This window comes from Mustela erminea, chromosome 11 (genome assembly GCF_009829155.1).
Source record: "Mustela erminea isolate mMusErm1 chromosome 11, mMusErm1.Pri, whole genome shotgun sequence".
Classification (NCBI taxonomy): Eukaryota; Metazoa; Chordata; class Mammalia; order Carnivora; family Mustelidae; genus Mustela; species Mustela erminea.
In genome coordinates, this window is record NC_045624.1 from 1,673,061 (window position 1) to 1,692,933 (window position 19,873).

Consider the following 19,873-nt stretch of genomic DNA (forward strand, 5'->3'; position numbering starts at 1 on the left):
TTTACATTTTCCCTTGAATATTCAGATTTTTTTTAAAAATCTTTATTTATTTATTTGACAGAGAGAGCAAGAGAGCACAAGCAGGCAGAGCAGCAGCGGGAGAGGGAGAAGCAGGCTCCCTACTGAGCAGGGAGCCTGATGTGGGGCTCAATCCCAGGACCCTGGGATCACGACCCGAGCCAAAGGCAGTCACTTAACCAGCTGAGCCACCCAGGCACCCCACATACTCAGTTTTAAAAAATTATTTTGGTATTGTGTTTTTGGTACATGAGGATTCTTTCTTCACTGTGGGTTATACCGTTGTTCATAAAGTGTCCTATAATAGTTTTCACACCTTTAAAGAAAAAAGATGGCTTCTTTGTTAGCATCTGCCTGGTTTGTCTGTTTATCCTTTTGTTTTCAATCTTTTTGAGTCACTTTTTAAAAATTTCATTTTTTAAAAAGATATTTATTTATTTGACAGAGGGAGAGAGAGAGAGAGAGAGAGACAGGGAGAGAGGGAACACAAGCAGAGGGAGTGGGGGAGGGAGAAGCAGGCTTCCCACTGAGCAGAGAGCCGGATGCGGGGCTCGATCCCAGGATACTGGGATCATGACCTGCACTCAAGACAGATGCTTAAGGACTGAGCTACCCAGGCACCCCTCATTTCATTTTCTTTAAAAGATTTTATTTGAGAGAAAGAGGGAGAGTGAGAGCAAGAGAGAGAGCACAGATAAGGGTGGGGGAGAAGAAAGGGAGAAGCAGGCTCCGTGCTGAGCAGGGAGCCCAATGCTGGACTCCATCCCAGGAGTCCAGGCTCGTGACCTGAGCTGAAGGCAGATGCCCAGGCACCCAAGTTACTTTATTTTAGATATGTCTATATCTTTGAGAGTTTTCTTTTAATAATTTGTCTTATTTACAATTTTGCTTTTAATGTTTCATCTTTAATCTGTAATTATTTTCACAATATTGGTCTTTTCCTGTCCTTTACCACATAGTCTGTATTTTTCTTTGTTTTATTGTTGTTTTCCTGGCTCTTAGGATAACTTGAAGGATTTTAATTTTATTTTAGTGGTTAGCTTGTAATGTTGAGGTTACTTAACATCTCTATTTTTTGATTTAGTGACCTTAAAATAAAGCAGTGTCTATTGGCTTTCAGCTGTGGTATGAGATTTTTGGCTCAATTATAATTTCCTCATTTCTCTGCCAAGATTTTGTCAGAAATGTGTTCATGGTAGCAGTCCTTGAGCCTGTTGGCACCCATGACTCTTTTATGAAACTCATTCCTCTGGTTACCCTAAAATAGTTGAAGCCCATCAGCCTTGAATGAAAAGCTAGGTAGTACCATTTGATTTTAATGCACTGGTTTGAATTTACGTTCATATCTTATACCTGGAATTTAAGAATTTTAGCCTTTAACAATGTATTTTAAAAGTATTATTAGATTACTTGTGACTGCGTAATTCAACTCCCAAATGCCTAGCCTTTTTTTTTAATTAAAAAATTGTAATTGAAGTATAGTTAACATGCAATGTTATCTTAGTTTTCAGTATACAACACATTGATTCAGCAATTCTATACATTACCCAGTGCCCATCACAATACATGCAGTCACCATTTGTCACCATACAACATTATTCCAGTGTTATTGACTGTATTTCCCATGCTGTACTTTTCATCTCAGTGACTTATTTATTTTATAACTGGAAGTTTGTACTTCTTAATCCCCTTTATCTGTTTACCCAACCTCCCACCCACTTTCCCTCTGGCAACCACCAGTTTATTTTCTGTCTTTAAGAGTCCATTTTGTTTGGTTGTTTGCTTTTCATTTTTTTTTTTTTTTTTTAAGATTCCACATGTAAGTGAAATCATATGGTATTTTGTCTTTCTTTGTCTGACTTACTTCACTTAGCATAATACCCTTTAGGTCCATCCAGGTTGTTATAAATGGCAAGATATCATTCTTTTTTATGGCTGAGTAATATTCTAATATATATAAGATATATATGGATATGTATTATATATTCTATATATTATTATATATTACATATATATTAATAAATCACATATTCTTTATCGATTCATCCTTTGGTAGACACTTGGATCGTCTCCATATCTTGGCTGATGTAAAAAATGCTCCAATACACATATAGTACATATCTCCATATTAAAGTATTGTTTCTCCTTGTGAGATTTGGGAACCTTGCTCTTCCTCCCTGACTAGGGGGGAAAGTTCATCCTTTTTAGATGAGAGCCTATTCCTCTCCCTTTTTCTCAGCTGTATCTTACTCACTGTTAGTGGTGAGGAGTTGTAATGAATTTCTCCTTTTTTTTTTTTAAAGATTTTATTCACTTATTAGAGATAGAGAGAGAGATAGAGAGCACAAGCAGGGGGAGCGGCAGAGGGAGAGGAAGAAGCAGACTCCCTGCAGAGCAGGGGGCCCAGTGCAGGGCTAGATGCCAGGACCCTGGGATCATGACCTGAGCCAAAGGCAGACACTTAACCGACTAAGCCACCCAGGTGCCCTGACTTTCTCCTTTTTGGTTAGGAATGTCCTTGTTCCCACCAGATATAGGGACAATAAGAGGCATTATGGCAGTTTGCTTTCATTTCCCTCATCCCTGTGGGTTGCTGTCTGTTGAAGATGCACTCATTTAGGGGAGGAGCATTTGCTCCTAGTCCCACCTTTGGAACTAGAAAAATAGTCTAACCCATTCTGTGAGTTTTGTTTCAATCTGTTATAGTTGAATTTTTATTTTCCTAATGGGTGGCTTTTATATTTAAATTAGCAATATTTATGTTTGTTTTTATAATGGTTAGCCTTACTTTCATTCTTTTTTTTTTTTATTAAAGATTTTATTTATTTATTTGACAGAGATCACAAGTAGGCAGAGAGGCAGGCAGAGAGAGAGAGGAGGAAGCAGGATCCCCGCCGAGCAGAGAGCCCGATGCAGGACTCGGTCCCAAGACCCTAGGACCATGACCTGAGCCGAAGGCAGAGGCTTTAACCCACTGAGCCACCCAGGTGCCCCCTTACTTCCATTCTTAAGTGAATTACTTTCCATTAGTCTTTTCATTTTATACCATGAATTTTGGTTTCTTCATTTCCTTTTGTTCATTACCTCTTATGTCTTCTCATCTTCTGCTTCTGCATGAACTTTCTGAAATTTCTGACACTTTTGTTCTCTGACTTTAAATACTAAGTTTAAAGATCTGTAAACATTCTTTAATCTTTTCTTTAACCTTTTCTTCCACATTCCTTGGTCTTCTGTTGCGGTTTTATTGGGAGCCTCAGTTGATAGATAACTCTACTTACCCATCACTCTGTACTTAGTTTCTTTACCCCCTTCATTCTATTTAGGATTTATGGCCATTCATTTCACTCACTTTTTTTTTCTTTAAGATTTTATTTATGTTTTAGAGAGAGAGAGAAAGAGAGAGCACGAGCACAAGCGGGACGGAGCAAGGGCAGAGGGCGAGGGAGAAGCAGGTCCTTTCTGAGCAGGGAGCCTGACACCAGGCTCAGTCCCAGGGGATTGCATCCTGAGCCAAAGAGAAATGCCCAGTTGACTGAGCCACCCAGGTGCCCTTAACTTACTTCTGCCAATACCCTAATCCAGTGGTTTTCAGACTGTGGTCCAAGGATTTCTGGGGGTTGATGGTTAAAACCCTGGGAGCAGATTAGGTTACCTATGAAGAGCTTGTGGATTGAGGGTAGAGTTCTGGCTCAGCCCTGAAATCATAGGGAAGAATAATAGTGTGGTATGTTTTGTTTTGTTTTTGTTTGTTTGTTTGTTTTAGAAGAATAGCGTTTCAAGGCTGTCAGGAAGAGGGAAGCTAGTGATGGATTCTGGGCGCATAATCAGAGGAGGAGGATGGTTGCTGAAGCAGGACTGCTCAGAGATCAGGTGAAACCGTGGGAGTGGAATTCCGCTGCTAGGTCTGGACTGATCACTGCGGGAGCACTTGGGTTGGGCAGTGGACGTGAAGGCAGATCTGTGATTGGAGGAGTGAGTGAGTGGTTCCCTGCGCAAGTCTGCAAGTACAGGCTGTCCCGGGGAGGAGAGAAGAGGGTAGTTGTTAGAATCCTCAAACCTCTGCTTGGTTGTTTTTTTTTAAATTAATTTCTTTTCAGCGTAACAGAATTCATTGTTTATGCACCACACCCAGTGCTCCATGCCATACGTGCCCTCCATAATACCCACCACCTGGCTCCCCCAACCTCCCAACCCCCCCCACTTCAAAACCCTCAGGTTGTTTTTCAGAGTCCACAGTCTCTCATGGTTCATCTCCCCTCCATTTTACCTGCAGCTTCCCCAGCTCAGCTTGGGCACGCCTGGAGCTGGGACTTCCATTTCGTCTTGCTGTGGCTCTCATTTCCCTTATATTCTCTGCTCCATTTACGGGGTCATCCTCCTGTGAATTCTGTCTCCACATGTACCTCTATTCGAGGAACTTCCATCAAGAGGGAATATTTTTGTGCTTTTACCACCCATCTGCTTACCTACCTGCAGTGGAACTCAAATGTTCTGTCCTCTTCTGCTTTGGCTCCTCCTCCTTCTGATGAGGGATACATTTATTTCCAGCTCCTTACCTTGAACACACTGCTTTAGCACTTCTCCTTTTTCTTTCTTGCATTAGTAATTTTTCTTTCTACCTGATTTTTATTGCAATTATGTGTGACTTTTCTCATCTTAAAAAAAAAAATCCTCTTCATAGTTCCCATCACATTTCTTTTGCTTTCCTCTCCTATAAAATTCCTGGAAAGAACTGTCGATGTACATTTTATTTTCAGTTCTTCTTCTGTCTTAATTTACTTCAGTCAGGGTTTTATGTTCACTGCTTCAGAAAAACAGCTCTTGTCAAGGGCACTGATGACCTCCACGTTGCTAAATCCAGTTGTCAATTCTCAGCGCTCATCTTACTTGGCCTGTCAGCGGCATTTGACACGGCTGATAATTCCCTTTTCTTACATGAACTTTCTTCATTTGGCTTTTGGGACGTCACAGTCTCTTGCTTGCCTCCTACCTGCTGATTGCTGCTTCTCAGTTAGCGCTTCCTGATTCCTTCTGTCAAGTTGACTTCTAAATATTTGAGAGGTCTGAGGCTTGGTTCTCAGACTTCTCTGGTTGTACTCACTCCCTAGGATGGAAATCTTATCTGGTCTTAGGGCCTTAAATACCTATCTGATTATGTCCCCCCCTGGTCCTCACCTTAGGAAAAAAAAAAGAATCTAGCCAGGCTCCTTCCCTTGGATTGTACAGATTTTTATAACCAACAGTTTATCTGCCCTCTCTTCCTCAGTGAATAAGAGGGATTTCACGTTCAGTGGTGTACCCTGTACTTTTTATCTCCAAAGCAAAATAACTACTCATAATCTTTCCTGCCTGAGAAAATGGCCACTTTCTCTTTCCAGTTTTGTAGGTCAAGACTCATCCCTGCAAACCCTGTCAAGTCTGTTTTCAAAACATACCCAGAACTTGATAATTTTTGATATTTCTGTGACACAGGCCAAGTGACCTCTCTTCCGGATGATTGCAGTACACTCCTGACTGGTCTGTCCGCTGCAGTCTGTGCCCCTTCTCAGTTACTTTCCACATTGTACCTGCAGTGAGGCTTTTGCCCTCTATCAGATCCTGTCACCCGTCTGCCTAGAGTCCCACCATGCATTCTTACCTCACTCAGCGTACAAATGAACTCTGCGCTGTTTGTGAGAACTGACACATAGTGCAAACTCCTGTGAGCCCTCATCTCTTCTCCCCTCTCGCGGTTTGAACACACCAGGCTTTTCCTGTCTCAGACCCTTGGTGTGACTGTTCTCTAGGCACTGAGTACCTCCCTCCAGATTTCTGCATGTCTTTCTCTTTCTTCTCCCACAAGTCCTTCTTCAGAGACCACCATATTAGTGAGGCAGCCTCCCCACCCCCGCTCGTACTCCCTGTTCCCTTAGTCCCGCACCAGTCATCATCTGCCCCGTCATCTGCTTATTGATCGGCGGTTTCTTAGCCCAGAGAGTGCAAGAGCTTTGTTTTGTTCACTGTTGTGTGCTCAGTTCTGAAAAGAGTGCCTGGTGTGCAGTAAGCTCATGACAAGTAATTGCTGAGTGAATCGAATTTCAGGTAGCTTCTGTCATAAGTATTAATTCCTTTGGTCATTCCATCTCTCTGACTTGAACCTCGTAAGTCACAGGGTTCTGGCCAGTTACCCTCTTTCCATTGGTCTCGCAGCCCTACTCAGGCTTCACCATTCCATTGTAAACAATCTCCCCTGACCCTTAACATCTTCTTAGAAGACCCCTCTCTTCACGAGTCTTCACCGATGACGGGTTTCCTTTTTGACCCATTTTCCCTACTCCACACGATTTTGGGAGAAAGTAGTGATGGTGTTCACATTCTCTTATCCATCTGGAGTTCTTAACGGGCTCCCAGCAGCAGGCCAGTTTGATGCTTTGGACTCTTGGCTCCTTTTTGTTTTTGTTTTTTAAGATTTTATTTACTTACTTGACAGAGACAGCGAGAGAGTGAATACAAGCAGGGGAAGTGGGAGAGGGAGACGCAGGCTTCCCGCTGAGCGGGGAGCCTGATGCGGGCGAGATCCCAGAACCCCGGGACCGTGACCGGAGCCGAAGGCAACGCTTAATGTCTGAGCCACCCGGGTGTCCTCTTGGCTCCTTTTTGGTCACTGTCCGTATTGTCAGTTGTCACTTTCCCACTGCACTTATATTGGAAGAATTGTGACATCATGAGACTCACGGTCTTCCTCTTCATTGTGCATTTGTCATTTTGTGGATGACGTTGTGTAGTGTCTGTTCACACCCAGATCCAAGGTCATTTTCAGTCATGTGGGCAACAATCCTCCTTCAGAAATCCATGCATAGGGGTGGTCCCTAGACTACCATCACTTGGAATTTTTTCATTTGAGGGTATTCAAACTATTTTTACTTTGATCCATAGCCCTAGTAAGACTATTTCTAGCACACTTGGTCTTGGACTGTAATGAGATCTCCTATCCTTGACCCATCCTCTTTTACCTGTCATCCCCATAAAATTAGATGAAATTTAATTTGAATTTAATATTAAAATTAAGTTTCTTATTCAGCTGCTATTTTTTTTTTGATATGTGGTATATTTATTGAATCATTATTCCCCCTACATTGATTTGTGATGCCTCCTGTATGTAGAACTAACTTATATAATTTTTTTATGATAGAATGTTTCATTTATCTGTCAAGTTTTGGGGCCATCACACTCTTTAAATGTTATTGAAGCTTTATAGTATGTTCGATATTTGGAAGGGATAGTAGCATCTCATTGACTTTAGTTTTTAGAATTGTTGGTGTTGGTCTGACTCTTTACACTTCCAAAATATCTAAAAATTTTTACTTTTTAATAGATCAAATCATTCTTGCCTATAAATACCAAAGGTGTATCTTCTATAATTTAAAAAAATAAATGCAACAAATGTAAGTGAATTGTTAATTTTATTTTTCAGATATGTTTCCTTCTTTTTGCCGTTCTCTACATTGTTTCTTACTTCATCATCAGAAGATACAAGAGAAAATCAGGCAAGTAGAAGCACTGTAGTTAAAACTTAGATCATCATGCCGGGTGGTCTGTGGTGTATGGGCTAAATACTATGCCAGTATGGAGTATATATATTTAGTATGGCCATGATTGAAGGACACAATAGCTTGGTACTGAGAGTAGACAGTAACCTTCAGGGATCTGACTGCTTGCAGGGTCATCATTCTCTTAGACCTGAACCCTTGTTTACCATTGTTCTAATGTCCAAGAGTAGTGTGGGGCTGCTCAGTATCTGGAAAGTTCTAGAGTTTATAAGGATATATGTGTTCTTGTGACTGGCTCTGAGTCTGAACAGCATACTTTCCATCCTTACTCTGACTACTAGACTATCTTTTCTTTCTCTAAAGTGATATAGAATTTAGAATCTCCATGATACCATTTAGTATCAATTGAGGATTCAATTTTATATTTTTATTTTTATTATTTCATATATATCCTGTATACCAGAGGATCTACTAAATCTTTATTCCTTTTTTATTAAAAATTATTATTATTCTAAAAATATTTTATTAATTTGAGAGAGAGAGAGAGAGAGAGAGAGACAGAGAGAACACAAGCAGGGGAAGAGGCAGAGGGAGAAATAGACTCCCCTTGAGCCAGGAGTCGAAAGTGGGGCTCAATCCCAGGACCTGGAGACCATGACCTGAGCTGAAGGCAGATGCCAACCATCTGAGCCACCCAGGCACCCTATTATTATTATTTTTGAAGATTTTATTTATTTTGAAGATTAATTATTTTTGAAGATTTTATTCTATTCACTGTATGACAGTGCATAAAATCTTCATATACACAAGCATGTGCATGAGTGGGGGGAGGTGCAGAGGGAGAGGTACAAAGAGATTCTCTGCTGAGCAGGGAGCCTGGTGTGGGGCTTGATCCCAGCACCCTGGGATCATGACCTGAGCCGAAGGCAGATGCTTGACTGACTGAATCACCCAGGCATACAATCCCTTCTTCTTTTTCTTTTTTTTAAATGAACTTTGTGCTAATTAAGTCACAGGTTTTTGTGCCAGGGTTTTGTAAGGATCTGAACAATGGCCTTACTGCCTTCTGTTAAATCTCAGCTATTTTTTATAAATCACAGGATTTTCTGCCTGTGGTGCTGGGCTCACAGTAGGTACCATGTGAATACTTAAGGATTCCATATAAGAGGAACTCTTCATGTTATAATAATAAAAAAGTTGTTGGAATTTTGAAAGCAATTAGGAAATAGTACTTGCTCTAGTGTTTTAGTTTGGCTCTATGATTACGATAAAAAAACTTTTTGGAATCTGTAAGCTTTCAAAAATTTGAAGACCTGCAGATTCAACACAGTATCTTAGCTGTTTTTACACATGTTTTGGCATCAGGTTTTAATGATTATAGACACAGAAGCAGGGGGAGAAAGAGAATTAATGAATATAAACCCATCATTTTAGGGGAAATTAGGGGATGATGAGCAGAAAAATTGGGGATGAGAGGATTGAGATGGTTTTTAAATATTTATTTATTTTGAGTGTGGGTGAGCAAGGGTGGGGGGCAGAGATAGAAGGGGAGAGAGAGTCCCAAGCAGCTTCCCCTGACCTTTTCACTGAGTGTAGAGCCTGACTCAGGGCCTGCTCCATGACCCCGAGACCATGACCCTAGTGGCGGTCAAGAGCTGGATACCCAACAGACTGAGTACCGGGACAACCCATTAGATGATTTTTAAAGTAATGGCAGGGAGGGGTGATGAATACCTTGGACTTAGTAGAATTTAGGGAGAAGAATTGAAATTCATATGAATCTATTAAAACATTCTTAAGTAGTTGATGGTTAATTGGGGGTATGCACAACAGTATAAAAATTAATTGTGACTGTCCTTTTGGTTGTAATGCTGTTTTGGCAGCCTGTAATTAAGAATGGAGATTGGAGGGGCGCCTGGGTGGGTCAGTGGGTTAAAGCCTCTGCCTTTGGCTCAGGTCATGGTCTCAGGGTCCTGGGATCGAGTCCCACATCGGGCTCTCTGCTCAGTGGGGAACCTGCTTCCCTTCCTCTCTCTGTCTGACTCTCTGCCTGCTTGTGATTTCTGTCTGTCAAATAAATAAGTAAGATCTAAAAAAAAAAAAAGAAAAAAAGAATGGAGATTGGGGTCAGAATGGCTCATATGAACCATTGACATGGAGGCCGGTAGACTCTCATAATTACAGAGACCTAGAGAGAGAGAGCCTTTGAGGACACCCCAGTTAGGTATTGAGGAGAAGGAGGGGTCAGGGGGTGTTGGGCAATATTCTTGTAATTGGATCATACTTTCTTTAGCTGGTAGATTTATGTGGGAGGACAAAGAGAAGGCCAGCAGCCGTGAGAGAGAGGGAGGTGAGTGAGCCCTGGAGCAGACGGCATCTGCTCCTTGTAAAACACATCAAACTGGATACTTTCCTTCTGTAAGTTGAACAGTGATTATGAAGTATGGAGGCAGTGGTATTTAAATGGTTTAGACTGGTCCAAGAGCATCTTCCTTATTACCAGTAATAATGACAAATTCAAAAATTAAAGAAAAGTACATGAGTTTTAAGATTCTGACTAATAATTTTATAATAAAGATTTTTGTTGGATATTATCAATTAAAAAATTTCATTCATTAGCAATTATAATTTTACTTATATTGTATGACAGTAAACTTGATAGTGGTCCTAAGGTTCTCCTAAGTTTTATTTTCTTGCACAATAAATATTTGGAAAATCTCAGTTTACATATGTTAGTTTTGTTAATCAAGATTTTGGTTAATCACAACACTCTTCTCTACCTACATTCTGTCCTATGTAATTTAATAGGATTTAAATTTGCATCCATGCTGAAATAAATACAGTGCTTTTTGAAAATCAGTTCTTTTCAGTAATTCTTTAAGTTTCTATTTTTGCTTATATTTTCTAATAAATTAACGAAACATTTTGTTGAAGATTAAAAAAACTAATCCCGTAACCATTTTTACAGATGAACAAGAAGATGAAGATGCCATAGTCAACAGGATTTCGTATGTATTTTAAAATTTATTTTTTCTGTTTCTAATTTCGATGCCATAAATTCTTCAAATTTAATTTGCACCTTTGAGCATAAATGTGGGAAAAAGTCACCTTTTTTATTGATATTAACCCTATCTTTAGAAACATATAAATATACAGTTGAGTCTTAAACACCATGAGAGTTAGGGACGCTGGCCCTGTGCAGTTGGAAATTGTGCATAATTTTTGACTTCCCCCAAACTTAACTACTAATAGCCTACTATTGACTCGAAGTCTTACTGATAACATAAACAGTTGATTAACACACATTTCATATGTTATGTGTATTATAGACTGCATTCCTACAATATAGTAGCTAGAGAAAAGAAAATCTTACTAAAGTCATAAGGGAGAGAAAATACATTTACAGTACTGCAAGTTTTTAATTTAAAGATTTTATTTATTTATTTGACAGAGAGAGACACAGCAGAAGAGGGAGCACAGACAGGAGGAGTGGTAAAGAGAGAAGCAGGTTTCCCGCCAAACAGGGAGCCCAATGTGGGGTTTGATCCTAGGACCCTATAGTACTCTATTATATTTAGGGACGCCTGGGTGGCTCAGTTGGTTAAGCGTCTGCTTTTGGCTCAGGTCATGATCCCTTGGTCCTGGTATGGAATCCCACATCGGACTCCCTGCTCAGCTGGCAGCCTGCTTTTCCCTCTGTTGCCCCCCGTGCTTGTTCATGCTCTCTCTCTCTCTGTCAAATAAATAAAAATCTTTAATAAAAAAAAGTAGCTAGAGAAAAGAAAGTCATCAGGGAGAGAAAGTACATTTACAGTACTATATATATTTTTAAAAAGATTTTTATTTATTTGATAGAGAGAGATATAGCGAAAGAGGGAATAGAAGCAGGGGGAGCGAGGGAGGGAGACGCAGGCTTCCTGCCAGGCTGGGAGCCTGATGTGGGGCTTGATCCTAGGACCCTGGGATCATGACCTAAGCTGAAGGCAGACTGAGGTCACCCAGGTGCCTCTATAATACTGTATTATATTTAATTTAAAAAATTCACTTATAAGTGGGCCTGTGCATTTCTAAGCCATATTGTTCAAGGAACATGGAAATGTACATGGAAAAATGAGGATTGATTGTCTCCTGCTAAAATTTGCTTCTTTGAGGAGCTGATAATTTTACCTTCAGAGGTTTTAGCCAGAAAGTGGGCTTCTGGTGGGAAAGTTGCTGGGCCATAAGAAAGAAAACTCTGGGTTGCTTAATGGTCTCCTGAGAAGACTGTGACAGTCTTGGAATAAGGAACAGACATCTGTTCTAGCTAGCTGAGCATCTGCCTGCTCTGAGCAGGTAGACGGTCTGATGATTCTTTAGGTTCCCTATAGCTCTCTTTCTCCTTATTCATGCTAATATATGATTGTTCTGCCCTTTAAATTTTTTGAGGTATCAAACTGGATGGGAAGCAGCAAGTTTCTTTTTATCAGATTTTGCTTGACTGAAATTTGAAATCACACAGATACAACTACATTGGAGAGATTCTTATGCCAGGATTCTTTTTTATTGATACTTTGAAAATTATTTGGCATAGCCCTGAATTTATAGAAAGGTTAGAAATAAACAAAAAAAGAGCCTTTTTAGGGGCACCTGGGTGGCTCAGTGGGTTAAAGCCTCTGCCCTCGGCTCAGGTCATGATTTCAGGGTCCTGGGATCGAGCCCCGCATCGGGCTCTCTGCAGGGCAGGGAGCCTGCTTCCCCTTCTCTTTCTCACTCTCTCTCTCTGCCTACTTGTGATCTCTGTCGAATAAACAAATAAAATCTTAAAAAAAAAAAAAAAAGAGCCTTTTTGCCCTAGAACTGTTTGAGAATTTGCCAACCTGGTTCTCCATTTCCTCAGGATACTTTTATATATAATGCCTACAAACAGTGCGTCCTCCTGTGTATCTACCGTACAACCATCAAAATAATGAAATTGAGGCTGTACCACTCATGCCCCATTCAGATTTACCAGTTGTCCCAGTCATGTCCTTTGTTGCGAAAGGACCCCGTTCAGAATCACACACTGCTTGTAGTTGTGGGTTCCCTTTAGTTGCCTTCAGACTGAAACCCTTCTTCAGTATTTTCTTGACTTCCTATCCTTGATACTTCTGAAGATTGCAGGCCAGTTGTTTGGATGTGTGTCTTCATGATTGGTATCAGATTATTCATTTTGTGCCTGGGGTGGGGAGGAGGAGAGGGAAAGGGAGAAAGGCTGCCTGCCCTTACCGCACATGTACACAAATACTCTCACGTACCCTGGGGTATTACTCAGCGGTAAAAAGGAATAAGGTACTACAATATGTAGGAACCTCAAAAACATCATGCTAAGTGGAAGAAGCCGGACATGGAAGGCCGTTTAGTGTGTGGTTCCATTTATGAGAGATAAACTAGTAAAGGTAAATCCATCCGTGTCATATTGATGGTTACCAGGGACCGAGGGGAGGGCAGAATGGGAAACAACTCCTTAGTGAATACAAGGTTTTATTTTGGGGTGATGAAATGTTCTGGAACTAGAAAGTGGTGGTGTTTGCACAGCACTGTGACTACACTAAATACCACTAGATTGTTCACTTTGAAATGGTTAATTTTATGTTATGTGAATTTCACTTAAATAAAAAAATACTTTCAACTGAGAAGTGACTTGAATAGGGCTGATTTGATTCATAACTGAACAGTGAATTTAAATGGACCTTGTTTTACGAGATTTGGTAATTTAAATTATTTTAAATGCCCTAGGGAAAACATCTGTAACTTTATATTGTAAATTCTTCTTGCTTTGTGGATTTAAAACTTAGGCCTATTACTTCATTTAAATTTATAGGATTAGGGGTTATAGTTTTATTTCAGACCATGACATTTATGAAAATTCTTCAGTGATTTATCATTTTTCTCTGTCTAAATTACTGTCTAAATTCCTGGTCTAAATAATTCACTTACCTCGAAAAGCTTCAGCAAATCACACACTGAATAAAGGGCAGATATAATTCCTTCCCAGTGACATGCTCTAGGGCTAAAGTAAGTACCTGTGAGATGTGTGCCACTCTCCTCTCTGTTTAGACTGTGCTCCACTCCTGGTGGTACGTGTACATGCACGCATTTGTGGGTCAGTCATTCACGAGCAGACCAGAGGACAGCACTTAGGCTTTGTCCTGCAGTGCAGTCTATGGAACGGTGGCTGTGCCTCGTTTCCTTCGGAGGCGGCTCAGGAGCCCTGACCTCCGCTTCTGCTTTCACCGGTTCTGCTGCCGTCGCTATTGGGGTGGGCCTCAGGGCTTTGGGTTCTGCTGGCGGGTCCATGAGTGGAGGCAGGCGGCTGGGGGAGCACTTACACTAAAGATGGGAGAGGGGGAAGGGGGAGGGCACCGAAGAGAATCAGGACTAGTCTGTTCCCTTCCACTGCCTCCCAGTGACCCTCTTGGCTTTCACTGCTTTTCTCCCCACCGTGTGTGACAGAGTGAGTGAGAACGGAATAGGAAGGCAGATCTGGATTCAGATTCTGAACGCAGGATTAACTTCAGGTCAGAAGAGATTGAGAAACATTTGTTTTCTCTTTGTGTGAAGCTGAGCTCCCACTTACTCTGTCATGCTGTTGTGTGGATTAAGTTGTATCTGCAGAGTAATCCAGGGTTGGTGCTGGGGCTTTGTACGTGGGACTTAGGGGTTGCCTCTCTTCTCTCCACCATCTTTCCTTCCCTTGCCCCCTCCACCGAAGAGGAGGAAGTAGAAGGAGAGTCCTGCTAACAAGGAGATGAAAGGGCAAGAGCTCGACAAGTTCTTAAGTGCAGGGACTGGCATCCAAGTGAACTTTGCAACCCAAAACTACATTTTCTGAGAGCTACTAGTTAGTTGATTTGGCTAGTTTGTTGATTTGAGAATGAAATCAGAATGCCTAACTGCTGAAAGTTTGCGAGCCTTTGCAGGTGAGAGGAGGGTTTCCATTACAGGAGGTGGTCCTAGCATGATGTGTCAGAGCCCCGGGGGTGACCTGGTGTGGGCTCTCAGGGTCTGAGAGGAGGGAGGGGATTTTCCCTGCAGAGGGAAATCCTGGCGCGGAGTGTGAGCTTGAGGGTGATGAGGGGCATCCGCATGTGTTTAGGGGTGCTCTGTCATAGGGCGTCAGAGGTTGAGGAGGGCGTCCCTACAGGATGACAGAGCCCAAGTAGGCTGGTGTCCCTGGAGGGATGGCCTGGCGTGGCTATCAGAGGTCAGTGGGGAGGGAGGTAGGGCAGTCCCGAATGGGGAGTCACCTGAGCAGGATGGTGGCTCTGGGTAGGCTAGGAGTGTCAGATCATTTCCAGGGGATTGGCCCATTGAAGGTGATGGGAGCCATTTGCAGTTACGGGAAGGGGAGGAAAATGAAGATGAACAGGGTTGTTGCATTGCAGTTGGACTTGCCAGTGGACTGTCAGTGCGGCCTCATGGTTTATGACAAAAAGTTATCGCAGCAGATCTCTGTAAAAGCGGGTCAGGTAACTGTGTATGTGTACCTGTATGCATCGTGCGCACTTACAGTCCTTGCCTGTCCCTTGGGAGCGTGACACCCCAGCAGCAGGGAGTATATTCAGCACCAGTTCAGTGCTTCTAAATACAATTTCCCACTAATAGGGACCGAGGCCCCTTGGGGAGAAGCTGACTGCAGGGTAGGGGAGGGGAAGTTCCAGGCTCATTCTGTGCATGTGGTACTGCCAGAGTGCAGGGAAGTGCCCCAAGAATGATGGGTACATGTCAAAAAGACCCAGAAGCCTCTGAGGGCTTCCACACCAATCAGGGACAATCTCAGTGTCTGGAGAATGATTGTAATGGACCCTACACAGAATAAAATAGAACAATCTTGAGTCCAAACTGATAGGAATCCGTAAATGAATAATCTTTCTTGGCAAGGAACAGGCTATTTTTCCTAGTTTCAGACTTAGCGTCCCACAAAATACTTATTATTTAAAAGGGAAAAGAGTGATGTTAGAGTCAGAGAGCCCCGGCACACACCATCCTGACCAGTGGTCATCAGAACGTGACCAGCAATGGGGCAGACAAGGTCTAGGCTACCTGGTAGCCTGCAGAGAGAAGTGTGAAGCATTGCTTCTGTGATGCTCCTGCCTTGTGGAGGTGACAGACGGAGCTGGGCCAAAGCTGAGTTCCTGTTTCCCCGTCAGCCTGCCCCAGCTGCGGCCTTCTCCAAAACAGGCAGTACCTGCTCTGCCGTTCCAGTTCTCAGGCTAAAATTCAGATCAGCCTTGAGGGCTCTCTGCCCCCGCCCTCAGGCAGTCCAGTGGGTTCTGTCCTCAAAATCTGCTCCGTTTCAGAAGGTGATGTTTGTGAAACAGTGCTTTAATCCGAGGGGCACTTCAGTAGGTCTGTAAGCCATGGGCACTACTGCCCTATTTCGACTTGACTCAGGGCCTTACCTTATAGTAAGGACCCCTTGCCAGCATTGACCTGCACTGCTTCGGTCTTCTGTGAGTAGCTGTCACCCTAGGTGCCCATGGGCAGTGCGAGAGGGTGACAGCATCTTGTCTGAATATCCTGAGCCCAGTCATGGTACCTGGAATACATATAGTAGGTTCTGGAAGTGTTTTGTTGAGAGTTGGCGTTGTCTTTATGGTGACCATACATTCAGGCTTTTCTGGATCGTTGATTTCAAATACTTATTTGTCTTCATAAGCTTAGTTGGTTTTTTTTTTTTTTAAGATTTTATTTATTTATTTATTTGGCAGACAGATCAGAAGTAGGCAGAGAGGCAGAGAGAGAGAGGAGGAGCAGGCTCCCCGCTGAGCAGAGAGCCCAATTCGGGGCTCAATCCCAGGACCTGAGCCGAAGGCAGAGGCTTTAACCCACTGAGCCACCCAGGCGCCCCATAAGCTTAGTTTTTTGTCAGATTACGGGACCCAGTTTTTGATTTGGAAACTGTGGTTGGTCTTCTTGCTGGTTGTGTGGTGAGTGTCACGTGAGCTGAGAAGAGAGGGCTTGACTACTGCGAGGAATGCAGAGAGTGCTGGTCTGCGGGGCGGATGACAGAAAGGGGACCCTAGGCACAGAGCTGACTGGGCCCTGGAGCACAGAGCCGTGAGGCGCATTGAGGTTTGGTGCACAAGAAGACTGGCTACATGGCACTGTATGGGGGAGTCTGTCGTGGCGAGAGGAGCCTCGCACACATACTGGAACAGCTGTGCGGGACCTGGAATGGTGAGCTTGTGGGTTTGATCCTGTTTTTAGCATTGGGAGGCAGAAATGGTAGTGGTTGGGGTAAGTTCCTCACTTGACTTGCAAGGACAAAACTAGAGAAGCACGCTTCCGGCCACGGGCTGGTAGTTGCCAGAGTTGGCGGTGGACCCAGGCAGACATTGTTCCTAGTGCTTTTCCCAGGAAACATGCCAACTCAGCGAAACAGCTCCTAAGCCTTCTTCTGTGTCTGATTTGAGTTGTATTTTTGGTATGTATGATATGGTCTACATTTGAACTTTATCAATGATTTACTGAACAGAGAGGTTTCATGGTTGTTTTGGCTTTTAAGTAGGAAAACACTTCTTATGGTTGCCACAAGATGGCATTGGTCTCAAAGTTACTCTAGTGGATGTGTATTTCCAGTGTTCAGTGTGCATTTTTTCCTTATGTCTTCTTACATTTATTTTCACGTTGTTCCTATATTGACTTTAATGGAGTGGATATTAAATTAAGGTTCCATCTATAATGTTGGTGAGGTTTTCTTTTCCTTTCCCTTTTAGTCTTAAAAAAATCTTTAAAAAATTAGATAAAAATTTTTTAAACATTTCAGACATGTATAACTGAGAATGGGAAAGCCCACTCTCCTGTGGGATTGTTCTATATTATGTTAGGATTTTTTTTTTTTTTTTGGTACTTCTGTTTTCCTGTGTATATAAGTGCTTTGTTTGTGTGTGTGTGTGTGTGTGTAAGCATGTATTCTATTTATTGTCCATGCTTTCTTAGTTTTTGTTTTTTCACTTAATTTATTTTTGACATCTTTCTGTATTAGTATTTATTAGCAATATCTTACTTTTAAAAATGACAGTGCAGTGTTTTAAATAGTTTAATAGTAGAATATTTAATAGTTAGATACTGTTTGCTTGTCTAATTTATTTTACCTTTACCCGTTTTTTTTTTTTTAAAGATTTTATTTATTTATTTATTTGACAGAGAGAGATTACAAGTAGGCAGAGAGGCAGGCAGACAGAGAGGAGGAAGCAGGCTCCCTGCCAAGCAGAAAGCCCAATGTGGGACTCGATCCCAGGACACTGAGATCATGACCTGAGCCAAAGGCAGAGGCTTAACCCACTGAGCCACCCAGGCGCCCCACCTTTACCCGTTTTAAGAGGTAGCTGACCAATGGCTTTGTTGAGTTTTTTCCTTGAAATAACCATTTTGAATTGGTTTTTCATATTGTTTTCACAAGTATTTTTTTTTTCACCTGAATCAGTTTTTGCATTGCTGTTAGGATGTATCTGCCAGTTATTAATTAAATGCAATTGTGGAATAAATATTTAAATTTAAAAGAGGAGAGAGACGATGGCTTATTCTTTGTAAAATGTGCAGAGTACTTTGTCTTCTCTATGTGATTCTTGTAGGGCCTGCTCGTTCGAGTTACTGACCTTTCTCACAGAGTGAGGCGTTTTGGGGTATACATTGAATTTCTAGTATAATACATACAACATTTGTCTCAAACTCCACGTATTAATGAAAATCTTATGTAACTTTTTTGGATTAAGAGGTTTAAGAGTTTTTGTCCTTTTTGAATCCCGACCGTGTTCTTGCTTCCTCCAATGGCTGGTGACCGCGGTCTCTTCTCTTCCAGGCTGTGTCTGAGCACCTTCACGCTGGCGGTTTCAGCCGGGGCTGTTCTGCTCTTACCCTTTTCAATAATCAGCAACGAAATCCTGCTTTCTTTTCCTCAAAACTACTATATTCAGTGGCTAAATGGCTCCCTGATTCATGGTCAGTATATATTGCTTAATAATGAATGTTTTCGTTTTTTTCTGCACTGTATTTTTAGATTTGCCTTTTCTTAATTTCCTTCAGAATTTGCATCTTCCTCCAGTAAACCATGAGTCCTTCATAAAATCAGAAAACCAGATTTTACTTAGTATTCCTATTCTTAGTTGTGACAGCCTTTTCTGTTTTACTTAATCAAGTAAATAATGATTTTGATAAATAAGTTCTTATTTAAATATGTATCAGGAGAATTCTGGTTTATCTGGATATGTCAAAAGAACTCAACCTCCATTTAAGACCTAAAAATACTAGCCATAGTTTTCTACTTCATTTATTTCCTCTTAGTTACTTTTTCATTTAAGAATGTGTAATTGAAGGGGAAAAAACTCTTTTGTCAAGTATGAACTTTAAAAATAATGTGGTTAAAAAAGTGACTTACTTGCTGTGGGCAACATGGTATATTGCTTGGAGGCCAAGTAGACCTGCATTCCAATCTTGACGCTACCATTTTCTAGAAATTTTTGGTGAGGTAGGACATTTTAATTTTGATTTATAAAATATAAGATCTACTACATAGATATTTTTATTCTTATTGAATTATGATTTCTTTATATGTGAAACATCAGCTTTTTATTAGATTTTTGTAAATATGTCCTGGTTATTTTTCTTTTTAACTTTATTTGCTTTTTTGATTGATAGAATTATTAACATTTGTATTTTGCCCAGTGTGCAGTCTTTTTACTTCCTTTGGTCTTTCTAATTGTTCTGTGTTTAGAGGGTCCTTTCCCTTCCCGAGACGTGACAAATACCCCCTCATTTTCTAAAGATGACTGTGTGCATAACTCTTTATCTGGAATTTATCTAGACAGCTACCTTTTCTCTCACTCCTTTGTGTTTAAAGAAATGCTGTGTTTGCTGTAGAATATTTGGAAAACAATATACAGTGAAGAAAATTAATTTACCCCAAATCCTACAACTCACAGAGCTATTGGGAATACTGTGGCCTGTAGCCTTCAGTAAGGTATATTCCTGTGGATACATAACCAGATGGAAACCTCATGGACTCACTGATAATTTGCATTTTCCTAAATCAGCATATAAGGGGGAGGTTTCCATGCGATTAACTACTTTTTTTTGTTTTTTAAGATTTTATGTATTTATTTGTCAGAGAGAGAGAGCAAGAGCGAGCACAGGCAGACAGAGTGGAAGGCAGAGTCAGAGGGAGAAGCAGGCTCCCTGCGGAGCAAGGAGCTTGATGTGGGACTCGATCCCAGGATGCTGGGATCATGACCTGAGCCGAAGGCAGCTGCTTAACCAACTGAGCCACCCAGGCGTCCCGCCATTAACTACTTTTCTGTGCAATTTAC

At 41.5% G+C, this 19,873-nt stretch overlaps 1 protein-coding gene across 3 annotated transcripts in view; it reads left to right on the forward strand.

Moving 5' to 3' along the window:
• The window catches only part of LMBR1 (limb development membrane protein 1), a 157,509-nt gene that overhangs the window by 28,043 nt on the left and 109,593 nt on the right, over positions 1-19,873 (forward strand). For all 3 annotated transcript variants that reach the window (XM_032303985.1, XM_032303987.1, XM_032303986.1), the window contains exons 2-4: positions 7,472-7,544; positions 10,516-10,555; positions 18,370-18,509. In XM_032303985.1, coding sequence (XP_032159876.1) covers positions 7,472-7,544; positions 10,516-10,555; positions 18,370-18,509 — 253 coding nt within the window. The remainder of the gene's footprint in view (positions 1-7,471; positions 7,545-10,515; positions 10,556-18,369; positions 18,510-19,873) is intronic.